A 14,205-nucleotide genomic window follows, 5' to 3' on the forward strand; every position below is an offset into this window, starting at 1 on the left:
CCATTTGAAACTCCTGATTCCCACTTGTAAAAGGAAAGAGATTCAGTGACATGATACCTTTGAATATTTGTGGAAATCCAATGGATATATATATCTGTGTGGGTTTGAAACCCACCTCTGATACCAATTTTCTGTTTTAGTCCATTTCTGCTGCTTTTAACAAAATACCTAGAACTGAGTAATTTGTGAGAGAATGAAATTTATTGCTTACAGTTTTGGAGGCTGGGAAGTCCAAAGTCCAGGAAACATCTGGTGAGAGCCTTGTTGGTGGAAAGTGACTTCATTGCAAAGCAGGGTGTCACATGGCAGATGGCAGAAGCAGAGAGAGAGACAGAGAGAGAAAGAGAGAGCGAGAAGAGCTCCTCATGTGCTCTCCTTTTAAAGCCCTCAGAACGATGCCTATGACCACCATTAAAACATCAACTTATTACTCCATTTACTAGAGCATGGTCCTCACAACCTAAACATCTCTTCAAGATCCCACCTTTCAATTACCATAATAGGATTTCCCACTCTCTTAACACTGTCACAATGAGGGTTAAGTTTCTAATACATGGACTTTGGGGGACACAATTCAATCTCCAGCATTCCTCCATAGAGACCTCAGAACTATGAAGCTACCAGTGTACAATGCCAGCCTATGAGAGCTAAAGCATGGCCTGAGACCAGGAAAGCCATAGGAGCAGAGCTACCTAAGGATGTGGGGACCCAACCCCTGCAGAGGATGTCAAACATGGAATCAAGGTACATGATTCATCAGCTGTAAGATTTGACGCTTGCCCTGCTGGGTTTTGGACTTGCTTAGGACCTGTTACACCTTTCTTTTGGCCTGTTTCTGCCATTTGGAATGGGAATGGGTACCCTATGTTTGTCCCACCATTGTATCTTAGAAGTAGACAACTTGTATTGATTTCACAGATGGGAACCTGAGACTTTGGAATTTTGAGCTGAAACAAATTAAGGCTTAGTGGATGGAATGAATGTATTTACCTGTGAGAAGGACATGAGCTTTAGGGGCTGCGGTAGAATGCTGTGGATTGAATTGTGTCCCCCAAAGTCCATGTATTAGAAACTTAACCACTACTGTGACAGTGTTAAGAGGGTAGGAAATCCTATTATGGTAACTGAAAGGTCGGACCTTGAAGAGCTGATTAGGTTGTGAGGACCAAGCCCTAGTAAATGGATTAATAAGTTGATGGTTTAATGGTGGTCATGGGCATGGTTCTAAGGGCTTTAAAAGGAGAGCACATGAGGAACTTGCTCTCTCTCTCTCTGCTTCTGCTATCTGCCATGTGACACCCTGCTTTGCCATGAAGAGTCACTATCTACCAACAAGGCTCTCACCAGATGTGTTGCCTGGACTTTGGACTTCCCAGCCTCCAAAACTGTAAGCAATGAATTTCATTCTCTTACAAATTATCCATTTCCAGGTATTTTGTTATAAGCAACAGAAACGGACTAAAACAATGGCTAATACAAGACTATCAGTAAGTCCCTTTTACTCATTTTGACTACTAGGCTCATAATCTTTTCCATCAAACCTTTAAACAAACCTGCTAAATGGATGTGAATTTCAACTTTTTCCCTACCCATTCTTTCATAGGAATGTTCTTGAGCTGCCACAGGTCGGAAGAAGAGAAGCAATTACAACCAAGAACTAACTTTAGGGTCATCTCTCAATTATCTGAATTAGCATGCCAGGCTATTACCACAAAATTGTGAAAAATGATCCATTCAACTGATTTTAGGGCAAGGCAGAGATTCTCACTTACATTGTGCCAATGCAATGGGCAATGACCCCAATCAAGTGAAGAGCACCACAACTTGCATAGAAACTCTGATGCAGGGTATGTTGCTCTCCTATAATCACTCCTTCCCCTCTCCACCATGCCCCACCCTTTAGCTCCTTTCTGCCAGTTAGCAGGGAGCCAACCTAGGGAGAGAAAAACATTCTTAATTGGGGTGGTTCTAAGGTGGAATGATGTTCAAATGTTAAAGGTACTCAGATTTTATTAATATTTTTGAACAGAAATAAATTCTAATGAGGTGGAGATAATTAAGATTTATTTGATTTATTAATCAAGCTTCTTTATTCCATTTTACAAGAAAAATTCTCCTTGTGGATTCCAAATTTTCTTCAACTCTTCTTTGAAAGCACCTTCTTAACACTTTGCAGCACTTCTTAGTTTGCAAAGCACTTTCACAAGCATTTGTAATAGATGACCGTGACAATTTCGGGAGGCAGGCCTACTAAGCAAAGCCTATTTTATAGCTGCCCAAGCTAGGAGTAAGAGAGGTTAAATAATTAGCCCAGTGTCACAGTGGAGGTATTGAGACAATATCCAGGTTAGCCACCCAGTCCTTAGCTTCTGTTCAGGGGGATCTTTATCTGGTTCCTTTGGCTGGTAACCAGCCAAGCCCAGCAGGAGCAGCAGCAGTCCCTGCTGCCATCAGACTTTCCTCCACCAGAGCATTTTTGACCTTTCTCACTCCCCCATGAAGCTATTTTAGGCTCTGACAGGTCATCCCTGTTTCCTTGGCTTATATTAGCCTTTTAGGATGAGTAAGAAAGGAGATGCCCTATTTTTAGTGTTTGTTATTTATAGTAAGGTATTTAAGTTACTTTTAAAAAGATAAAGGGAGAAGCATGATAATTCCTTGGAACTTAAATATTGTGTTCCCTGAAAATCTAATATATAAAAATAAACTCATCTATTTGGGTTTGTTGAGTGGCATGATAATACAATTTAATACCAGATATTATGTGCTTGACCTTACATCATTTAATTCTCACTACTACTCTGTGGGGTCAGGACTATTACACACTCATTAATTCTTTCCAAAATGATATGCTAGGCACTATGCTACTGGTTCAATGCAGAAACATGGTACAAGGCATGGCTTCTGCACTCACAGAACAGAGACAGCCAATAAATCAATAATGGTACAAATGAAAAACAGCAATTGGGGTAAGTTGAAAATGAGGTATATAATGTTCTGAGAGGGTATAACAAGGAAATGTGATCTGGGTAGGATGGCCAGGAGGCTTCTTTGAGACCACAGGCACAACAAGAGCTAACCAGCTGTGGAATGGATGGGGGCAGGGCAGAGTGTTTCAGGCAGAGGAAATATGAAGTGGAAAGGCTTTCTAGGGATGGGGCCTGGCATGTTTAAGGACCAAAAAGGAAGGCCAATGTGTCCAGAACACAGACAGTGAAAAGTATATAAACTGATGTTGGAGAGGTAGCTAGGGGCCAGATTGAGGGGCTTTTCAGCCATCTTAAGAATTTGTCCTTACTATAAAAGCAAAAAGAGGCTACTGAAGGGTTAAGGGGCTAGAGTATAACATTAGCTCATGCTGGCTGTAATGTAAATAATGAATTGAGGCAACAATAAATTTGGAAAGATTCAGAAGACTCCGTCAATAGATTAGAGAGAAAGGGTGGTAACATATTCTGGAGTGGTGGCAGTGGAGGAGAAGACAGGCATGATTTGAGAAATCTTTACTGAATCAAGAGGACATGGTGACAGAGCAGACTGGCTGGAGGTGGGGGTGGGGAGGACTAGAAAGATATGGCAAGAATGCCTCCCAAGTTTCTGGTTTACTTAACTGGATGCCATTCATAGTGACAGAGAATAGGTTGACAATGGGTTTGGTCTTAGACATGTTGAGTTTAAAGTGCCTTTGAGATTTGCAAATGCAAAAAAAGTAAGCAGCTGTACATAAGAGTTCAGAGCTCTGAGAAGCAACTGATATTGGAGCTATAAATCTGTTACGTCAGCTGTATGTGAGTTACAATTAAGATACTGGGCATGAGAAAATCAATTAGTAGGGAGGATAGGACGATAAGACAGCCTAGAATTGAGCCTTGAGGAACTTCACTATTTAATGACCAGCTAGAAGAGGAAAATGGGTCTCCAAGAGGTTAAGTAACTTGCTCAAGCACACACAATGAGTAAGCGGAAGAAAAAAAAAAAAATTGAATCCAAGTCTGACTGACCTAGAGCCCAAACTTGCAACCATTATGCTCCGCTGGCTACTTAGTTTATATTTGGATTAAAAGCATCTTTTGGGTTTGAAGGAGGTTAACAACTGTAACAAATTACCTATGTTAGCCAAGGATTGCTAAGCAGTCCCACTAAAAACAGAAGAGAGCTAAACTGGTGCTGTTTTGAAGTTTGCAAAGCATGATAGCTTCAAATGTTTCCTTACAGAGAAATGGTAAGGAATCACTGTGCTGTAAAAATTGAATGTAATTTCAGAATTTTCCTCTTGCTGAGAAATGGTCTAGAGAGATGAAGTAGTAGCAATTTTAATGCTGTATTTCTTAAAATGGAGTACAGAAAGCGCCCCTGAGAGGTGCAACAGGAGGACTCGGACTACTTGAAGAAAACTGATAAAGATGTTGCATCTTCTGAAGCAATTTTACTTGGTAGCTTTGGGAAACATTTTTTGATATTAAAAAAACACGGATGTTATTGAATAGAATGCAACCATTGCATTTATTTTAAAGGCAAGCCATAAATCCAAAACATTTCATACTTGCAGTGGTAACCTTCAACCCTATTTCCTTGGGAGGACTCACTTTATGCTGGTATTAGGGTACACTGGAAGGAAGGCTGAGATGCAGTCATAAAGTATTGCAAGATCACCTTTCAACCCCACATAAGGACTCAAAAAGAGGCCAGTCTTTCAAGGAAATATCTTGTGATTTTTAATCATTCAAAAAGCACAACTAAAGAAGTCGTGTGGTCTTGAAGATAAAATGAGTATGAAGTGAATACTGCCAAATTACTACAGTTTCCAACGTACTTTTGAATGATTTTATTCATTTGCTTATACTTACTGACAGTGAGAAATGCAAAAACACAGAAAACACTGCTGGTAGGGAGACTGGTAGCAGCTCATAAAATATTTTCATTTCCCCATGTGTATGAAATATACATGAATTTCAAAAAACAGCTTTTACAAAACCATATACTCATGACTTACCTTTCCAAATGATCCCTGCCCTAAAACTTTTAAAAGTTCAAACTGGGAAGGATCTGCCTTTTCATGTCCTTCCTTTACATGATGTGTGATTGCAATTTCTTTGATACTGCCTTCTTCCTGTTAAGGTAAATATAAGGGGAGAAAACAGAGTTAGAACTTTCTCCTGCTAGAAATCAATATTAGATTTAGAAATATTAATTTAGTGTATCATATTAGAAATCCTCAAATTAATATACAAAAACCATTCTTTACTGACCCACCAAGTGAATAGAAAGCAAATATAACAAGCAAATATACTTTCAAGTTAAATGTCAGACATAGAATTATACCAGCCTACTTCAAAGGCTAATTTAACTTCTACATGACATTAGCACTAAGTATTTCCAAGTCTTAATTCTCCCTACTGGAGATAATTAGAATAAATTGTTTTACTGGGGAGGTGGGAAGAGGGTGTAAAGAAGTCTGAAAATAACACATCAGAGTTACTTGCTATGTTCTGGCATGTGGCTGTCCTAGGCAGAACCAATGCTATATATTTTTAAAAACTGTGTTTTTTGGAGAGAGGGGCTGAAAAATATTCTAGGGTAAACATGGAGATTTCTAACCTCAATATGGCTGGTTAAGTCAGTACACTGAAGTTTTATCTGTTTGAAATATTTAAATTATTTTCTGTTTCTACAATAACCAGGGATCTGAGAGGGTAGAAAGGAATAACTCTAAAGCACAAAATCAGAAAAGAAGTAACAACAGGATGGAGGACTAGACATGGGAATAAATGACTATTCAGCATGATGTACAGTGAAAGGTCTCTGAAGGATTTTTTTTTTTTTTTGGTGGCTGGCATGTACAAGTACCTGAACCCTTGACCTTGGTTGTGTTATCAGCACCATGCTCTCCCAAGTGAGCTAACCAAAGAAAATAATTTTTTTTTATTGAAAAATAATTTATTATACATATTTATGGGGTAGAGTTGAATATCCATACCTATATACAATATGTGATGATCAAATCAGGATAATTAGCATATTCATCCTTACAAAACGTAATCATTCTTTGTAATCCTTCACCAATTTCTCACTAGCCCCCCTCTCCCCTCCCACCTCTAGTAACCACAGTTTTGTTCTCTCCCTTTGAAAGTTCAACATATTATTGTGATTGCTGTATCTTTCATTTTTATTTATTTGTTTGTTTTTTAGCTCCCACTTATGAGTGAGGATGTGTGGCTGGCTCTTTCTGTGCCTGGCTTATTCACTTAACATAATTTTCTCCAAGCTCATCCCCAAAGAAAAGAATTTTTAAGGACAGTGGACACTTCAGTATATCTGAGGGAAGGTGTCAGAACAGAGAAAATATATGTAAGTGTACAAAGGATTTCAATTCCTTATTTAAGTTGAGATCAGCAGATTAAGTCAATCTTACTTAATCAAGACACATAGTGTATGTTATAGCCAAAAACCATAACAATAAAACAAAACCTAACAAAAGCAGAAACATAAGCCTGTCAACTAAAGACTACCATTTCTATTTTGTTGACAATAATGTTATTTTTTTCTAGGTGCACAAATACAATTAGTAGAATCTAAATGTGTTGTATTAACATAAATAATGCATTTTTTATTACTATCATATTCCATACAAACATTTGAGCTCAATTAACATTTTCTGAGATATACTTAGAATGTTGACAATATAAGGAATTACAAAGATTTATCAAAAATGTATACCAGAATAACCTTATGTGGTAGCTTTTAAAAATTAGTATAAGGAAAAACAAAAAAAAACAAACAAAAAAACTCCCAGAAGGGGATAAAAGGGAATCCAGGCCCACCATTTTACTTCCTAAGACAGAGGCTTTAGTTTGTAAGTTATCCTACTACTTAGATAGCTTAATCATTTTGGACTCTCTTGGAACTTTGGCAACAATAGTGAGACAATCTCCTAATATTGGTTTAGTCCTTTATTTTGTAGTTTCACTGCACTGTCTCTTTTAATTCTCATAACTATTGTGTGCAGTAGGTATTAGGAACCAAGCATTAGCTGACTCTAAGATGCTACCCTCTTCCTGGGCTCCCTTTTTTCCAAATGAGACCAAGGTACGAGGGTTTCAGAGTAAGAGATGTTAGTAGCTACAATAGGAAAGGCAGGAAGCAAATTACCAAATTCTTTTAAAAAACCTTTCAAAGAACAATGTATGCATGGGATTGATTAAGATTTAGACTGAAATGCAGCAAATACTTATTAAGCACTTACCACATATCAAACCTGTGTTAGGTGCTTTTTCACCTTTTATCTTATATTTACGCTTTATAACAAATCTTTGACATGAAGGCTTTGAAAATGAAGCCATATTTAACATCAGAGAGGTCTGACGATAACACAATGGAGTAAACCCCAGAACAAGCACAAACATTTCAAAATTCTCTACATACTCCCTCCCATTCACCTCTAGAAATTTGACAGATCTTTTAAAGGCAAAGTGGTTTTAATACTCTACAGTCTAAAGTTTAAAGAGATTGAGTGAAGGCTAAAGATAATAAGCCAGTAAGTGGTAGACTTCGGGCTCAACTGTAGGTCTTCCGACTTCTAAAACAAAGTTCTTACCATTACACCACACTGAGATTGTCAGAGGTTCTCGGTGATTTTCCACCCAAGATCAATGACAGGAACCTACAGACTTATGCTACTGGTCTTTGTAATTGGTCTATATCTCTAAGGTAAGTTAGCTCAGCTGATTAGAGCAATGATGGTCTTTGAACTTTTTGGTAGCATATCCTTAGCAGTAAAAAAACAAAAAAATTTTTTAGCACATATCCAATATTTATATGCTTATTGGTTTATAAAGAAATTCTCCTCTTTCTTTACTATACCCCAAAGTGTTGTCACATTGCACTTTGAAGACTAATGGATTACAGACTTGAACTCATGAGGCCAAGTTCATGGGTTGGATTCTACCATGTTCCAGTTAGCCTCCTATAGAAAAAAACTGTCTGTTCACGCGTCTAACTGGAATCTAGCAGCCATTTATACCTTTAAATTATGAGGCCATGAAGAACTATGCTCTGTAATGTTCTGTATGTTTTACCATTTTTCTCTCTAGGTTAAGTGGGATGTGATTTACATCAGGTTATAATATTTCTTCACCTTATATTTTATAGTGAATGCCTACTATTGTCTGTCACAAACAAAGACGCAACACAGCCAGGGAAGAACAATCCCTGAATTAAAAACATTTTGCACTTTGTAGGAGGCATATAGAATCAAGCCTTACTCTTACACAGTGTGAGCTATAATCAGGCCATGGATCTCAAAATAAACAGTGATTACTATTCTCATCTTTGTTGACTGCCCTTGCTTTCCTCCCATGTCAAATAGGTTACTAAAAAATGTAGTCTCCCTTTGATCCCTTCATTTAAACATATACTGAAACACCTACTATGTATCAAACATGGGACTGGGAATACCTTTCATTCTTTCTTTTTTCTGTTTCTAATGGTATCATCCAGGTACAAGGCCTTCCTTACTTTTTGTGTAGAAATTAGCTTGTTTACTCATAATAGCCCTTTCTGCCTGTGTCCACTCCAATTCATCTTGATAAATTCATTTTCTGAAAGTACACATCTCCAGTCAAAGGACCAGGTGGCTCAACACTAGTCCAAGTTTTCCCAAATTAAATGGACTGCTTCACCTTGGCATCTGAGGCCCTCAATTGTCCTTTCTGGTATCATCTCCCCAAATTCCCTTACACATAGCTTTCTGCCAACCTGGGTTATTTCCTGTTCCCTAAACTTTCTGTTTTTAAAATCAAAGTAATACAGGCACATGGGTAACAAATCAAATAGAAGCAGAATAACTTATGATGAAATGCAAGTCTCTCTTCACCTCCATGCCTAGACTTTAAAAAAATTAGTTCTGCATTTACTTTGATAATTTTTAAATTTATTAACCATAAGACAATGCCTACTGACTTAAAAATAAGAAAGATGAGAGGCTCGTTTATATTATTCTGCTTCCTTCCATCATCTTCCTCCCCACTGTTTGGTAATTATACTTGTATTGCTTTTACATAAATCTTTCATATTTTCTCTCAGTTTTTCTTTTTCTTTTTTAAAAATTGGGTCTTGGAAGGAGATCTCTCAGTTTTGGATAGAATCCTAACTCCTTACTTTGTAAAATGAGGTTAACAGTGTCCGTAATTCTCTCAAACTTCCCCCCACCTGCTGCTAGCTACAGTTTTAAATTTTTACTAATATTAAGATTATTAATTTTAAGAAAATTAACGTTGTCTCCTGCAACCACAACCAAATCCTCCATGCTCTCTCCATAGCCTGATTCTAAAGCTCAAAGCCTATACAACAGCATCCACATTATCACAACAATATATTGTTCAAACACAGGCTGGGTAGTATGCTAAATTTCCTTTTATATGAGCCCATAACAATACTCCCAGGCCAATCCAAGGGGACTTCAAAAAAGCTGTAACACTTCACCAAATGCTTAAATTCATAATACATTTTACTTTGATTCCTATTTGGACCACGAATTTCTTATGCAGCTTCTATTTTTCCTGTTTCTAACAGCACCCCTCCCCCATTCTTGGGGGGAAAAAGTTAATTTTAATCATTATGCTTAATCTTTTCTTAGCTCTTCACCATACTTTCCATTTTTTCAAGAGCCCTTTTCTATCCTGGAAACCTCTCTTACCTCCCCCTCCCCCCGCCCCAGCATTGGGACTGGTGGTTCTCTAGACTTGCTGCACAGCTCTCATGTCAGGATAGCTCCACAGCGCTTTTCCGGTTGAACCCACTATTTTCTCTTGCCTGTGTCTCTCTCTTTCTTAGATTATCCCCTTGAAACTTCCCAAGAGAGGTGACGTGGAAGAAAACTTTCTGAACCTCTCACACCTGTAAATATCTTTATTCTGCCTTCACATTTATATAGTCTGGTTTGGTACCAAATTTTGGAATAGAAATAATCTTGCCTCAGAACCTTGACACCATTGGTCTGTTGCCTTCTAACATCCACTGTTGCCAAGGGCATGGGTGATGCTGGCCTGGTCACACTTTTCGGTAGGTGATGTGGTTTTCCTTTTTGGAAGCTTTAAGGATTTTTTCCTCTCTCCTTTGTATTTCTGAAATTTCACACTAGTGAGATAAATATGTCTTCTTTCCTTCAGAATGTTAGATACTTGGTGAACCTTTATAATCTAAAGACCCGAATTCTCTATCTCTGTGGGGTATTCTAACATTTCTTTGATAATTTCCTTATATTCATTTTTCAGGGCTTTTCTTTTTGCAGTTCCTCTACTAGCTGAATATTGTATGTCCAGAATTGAATCTTTTACATCACTTATTATTTTTCTCCTATTTTCTGTCTCCATTTTCTGAGAGACTTCTCTGACTTCATCTTCCCACCCTCCTACTGAGCTTTTTATTCTGGCAAATATTACTTTAAAATAAATTTTCAAATGCTCCTTTTCTTAGCATTTCTTTTCTTTTTTGAAAGAGCATCTTCCTTCATTCCCTATCCCCCCGCCCCCACACACAAATTGATGGAATCATTCCAAACCTCTTTGAGGATATGAACTAGAATTTAAAACTTTTTCTAAATTGGGGCTCACAGAGCACAGAAAAATTTTTTGAGGGTGGAGAGAAAAGACCAATGCCTGTGGCAAGTTTGACAATGGCCCAAGTTCCTAAAACTTGCCACTGTTTTATCCTGAACGCGTTTTTCTGTTCCAAGTTTAAATTTTATCAGACCTAAATTTTTACTAATCACATCAGCAGACTATTTTCTACTTCTATATATATGCATAGTTACAGTAGTATAATACGCAAAATAACATTGGTTGATATCTCAATGCTCAAATTGTGCTTTATGTCACAACATGGGACCATGAGTATTTCAGAAGTGAATCTGAGGTTCAACTAGGGCATAATACTAAGGCTTGGGCAATCTTGGACAACAGGTAGGAAAGCAACAATGTGCTCTTCTAGCTCATACATGGAATCCAATGAGATGGATGCAGAGAGGAATATCAAATTTCTGGAGGCACCAATAAGCCAAGAACAGGCTGACATGCATGTGACAAACATATCTTATGTCACTAAAATCAATCTGTCACATGAAAACATAAACCTATAATTTGACAGTTTGCAAAATTGTTTTTGCTTATAAGTACATGGTGAAGCAGCTATAATTTTATAGAAAAAGATTTTTGTCAGTAAAGTGGAACAGAGATGTAAGTTATATACATTATAATTACTCTGTGAGGCTCACATACTTTTGCATTCTCTAGCACAAATATATTTTAAATGATACATGGATACCTGCCCATTCATACCACAAAAAAACTACTTTGTGCATCTAAAAAATAGTTATAATAATTCCATATTATTATATTTACAAAGCCTATGTTTATTTCATAAGCAAAGGTCTGACTGTAGGCAAAATGCTGAGGTTGGTAGTGGACACACCACCTCTACATCACACCTGGTATCATTCCTCTATGCTTTGATCCCTTTCAGACTTTTGCCACCCCCAGCCTAGGTGTTCAATACCCTATGGACGGAATTCACTCATTCACTCATCCAATCATACATCCATTTAAACATGTATTTTTAAGCACCTAATACATGCTAGGCACTCTACTAGGTGCCTGAAACATAAAGTCAAGTAGGCCAAGATCTGTGCCTTTTTGGGGAAAGAGCAGATAATAATAATAGGTAAATCAGTGTTAGAACATGATAAATACTACGGAAAAAAGATATTGAGTTGGATAAGGGGGATCAGAATAGCAGAAATGGAAAGGGGGGTTTGAAATTTTCAATAATGGAGTCAGGTCAGGCTTTATTATGAAGGTGCTACTTTAGCAAAATCCTGAAGGAGGTGAGGGAGTCAACCACCTGGGAGAAGAGCATTCCAGGCAGAGGGACAAGCCAGTACAAAGGCCAGCATGGGAGCACACCTGGAGAACAGTGTTTGGATTAGAGAATGAAATAGAGGAAGAGAAGAACAGAAGAACAAGGTTAGAGAGGGAACTAAAATTCAGGCTCTCCTGCTTTTGCTTCTTCCTAATTGCCTGGTCCCAATGAAAATGTTTCTGACCCATGATATATTCCATTAACACCATTCCCTTTTGTTAGAAGACAGTTCAAATCATGGGCCAGGTACTGTGCTAGGTGTTAGAGATACCAAGATAAAGAAGAGGGCTTTCCCTCTAGGAATTTACCTATTAACCTGGGTTTCAAAGACTTATAATTAGATAAATACCTGTTAAGATATGACTTTTGATAGATAAATAGGCAAAATAAAGTCAGTTCAGTTAAAAAAAAAAAAACCCATAAATTCTGTAGAGTATCATTTTAGACATCACAGAAAAATGGCAGAAAAAATGCATAGACAGGTAGATCTTTTGGTATTCTTCCAGTCACACAGATAGCCACCCAGGTTGTTTTCCTAGGACCAACAAAAAGTCCTTAGGTTCATTCTTTTTTTTTTTTTATTTTAATTTTATTTTTGGTTCATTCTTGAATGGTCTTTAAGGTTCACCTTTTAGTGGGGGAAAAAATTAATGCTTCCTTTTCAAGTTGTGAGAGAAAAATACAATTTTGATCCTAGAGTGTAAAAAGGATTAAAGAAAAGGAACTGAAATTAATGCTGTGTATTTGAGTTATGGAAATCATAATATTGTAACATGATAACATTAAGAAAACAAACTGGGTGATATTAACTGATTTTAAAGAATGATTCAACAGCTGGCATTATGCCCTGCCTTGTATACATAATTTCCTTTTTCCTCCCCCTCCCTTGAGTCAGGAAGTGTGTTCTTGAGGCATTTGTATTTTCTAAACTGTTTTGAATGCCAGAAAATATTGAAGCTTGAAGTAAAATATTTAAATGTTCTTTGATAAAAGTCAATAAATAAGTATTTCCTAATCATAGGATGTGTAACCATTTTTTGGTGTAACATAAAAATGACCTTACAAATGAAAAATGCATACTTCACCTTAAATGTAATTCTAAATTAAAGTAACTAAAGTATCATTCCCTTCATAGGTACCTACAGTTCTATAATACACAGTTTTTTATTCAAAAAGATATATTAACTTTTTTTTTTTAGATGATCAAGATAGATAAAAATTATTTGGCTGTGACACAAAATTAGGCTGGTTATTCAGGCCATGGTAAGAAACCACATTTTAATTTACTCTAGATTACAATTTGACCAAATTAAATTTATTCCACTTGCTAATGGAATGATAAATATGCTCAGCATTTTTCATTTAACCAAATTCTTTAAGGGAGTGTTATAAGCTAGCTTCTCATATCTATGTTTGAGAAAACAGCCAGACTAATACTCTCAATCACTGCTGCAAAGAGCACAGAGTTTTCTCTCAATCGGGAATCCCAATCAGCAAATTTAATTCTCTTTAAAGAGCAGCAGGATAGCACAATTCTCATGGCAAAACATCAAGTTGATTTTGGCAGGATTTTAGATTAAATATAATACAAATTATCATCCACTAAACCCATTTTAACGAAGTAATTCTTTGAAAATTGTGCCTACTCTAAGTCAGATAAAACTCTTTGCATAAAGTTACTTAAATATAGACTTGCTTAAAAACTTTCACGTTTTTACAGGAACCAATTTCAACAGAAATCTGATTTTAAGTTCTTGGCTGCTTAAAATAACACACTCTCCTACCCGTCAAAATATTGCTTACATTATACTAATCTAAATATTAATGTGTTGGCAATTCTGTTCATGCCTGTTTTAATATTGAGAGTAAAAGTCACTCGTTTTATTATGTAAAATTACAAATACTAGCAAGATAAAAATTAATATAGCACTAAAAAGTCAATTAAAAAATAAGTTGACAAAATACAGAACTGAAATGTATAATACACAGAATTGACTTTTACTAAATAGAAATATTATCCTTTAAAAGTTATCAAAACTAGTTTTGAGTTCTGAAAAGCTTCTTGAAAGAACTTATAAGCTGGAACAACTACTTAATTAGTATAGTTAGCTCCAGCTAAAACATTTTATTCTTTAAAAGAAGAACAAAGCTTACCTGTATAGAGCGAACACGAAAAGACAAAAATTTAAACATGGCTACGAAACCATGATGGTGATAAAGGAATTTCTGACGGTAAAACTTAAGTTAGAAAGGGAAGGCCAAGCGCCTGCAAAGTTTTCTCCTACCAGCTGT

The 14,205-nt window shown here is 36.7% G+C and overlaps 1 protein-coding gene across 4 annotated transcripts in view; it reads right to left on the reverse strand.

Annotated features, from left to right (window-relative positions):
- RPS6KA3 (ribosomal protein S6 kinase A3) overlaps window positions 1–14,205 on the reverse strand; it is a 115,287-nt gene that overhangs the window by 46,261 nt on the left and 54,821 nt on the right. For all 4 annotated transcript variants that reach the window (XM_063083048.1, XM_063083050.1, XM_063083051.1 and 1 more), the window contains one exon: window positions 4,994–5,110. In XM_063083048.1, the coding sequence (XP_062939118.1) occupies window positions 4,994–5,110 (117 nt within the window). The remainder of the gene's footprint in view (window positions 1–4,993; window positions 5,111–14,205) is intronic.

The sequence above is a fragment of the Cynocephalus volans genome, chromosome X (genome assembly GCF_027409185.1).
Source record: "Cynocephalus volans isolate mCynVol1 chromosome X, mCynVol1.pri, whole genome shotgun sequence".
Taxonomy (NCBI): domain Eukaryota; kingdom Metazoa; phylum Chordata; class Mammalia; order Dermoptera; family Cynocephalidae; genus Cynocephalus; species Cynocephalus volans.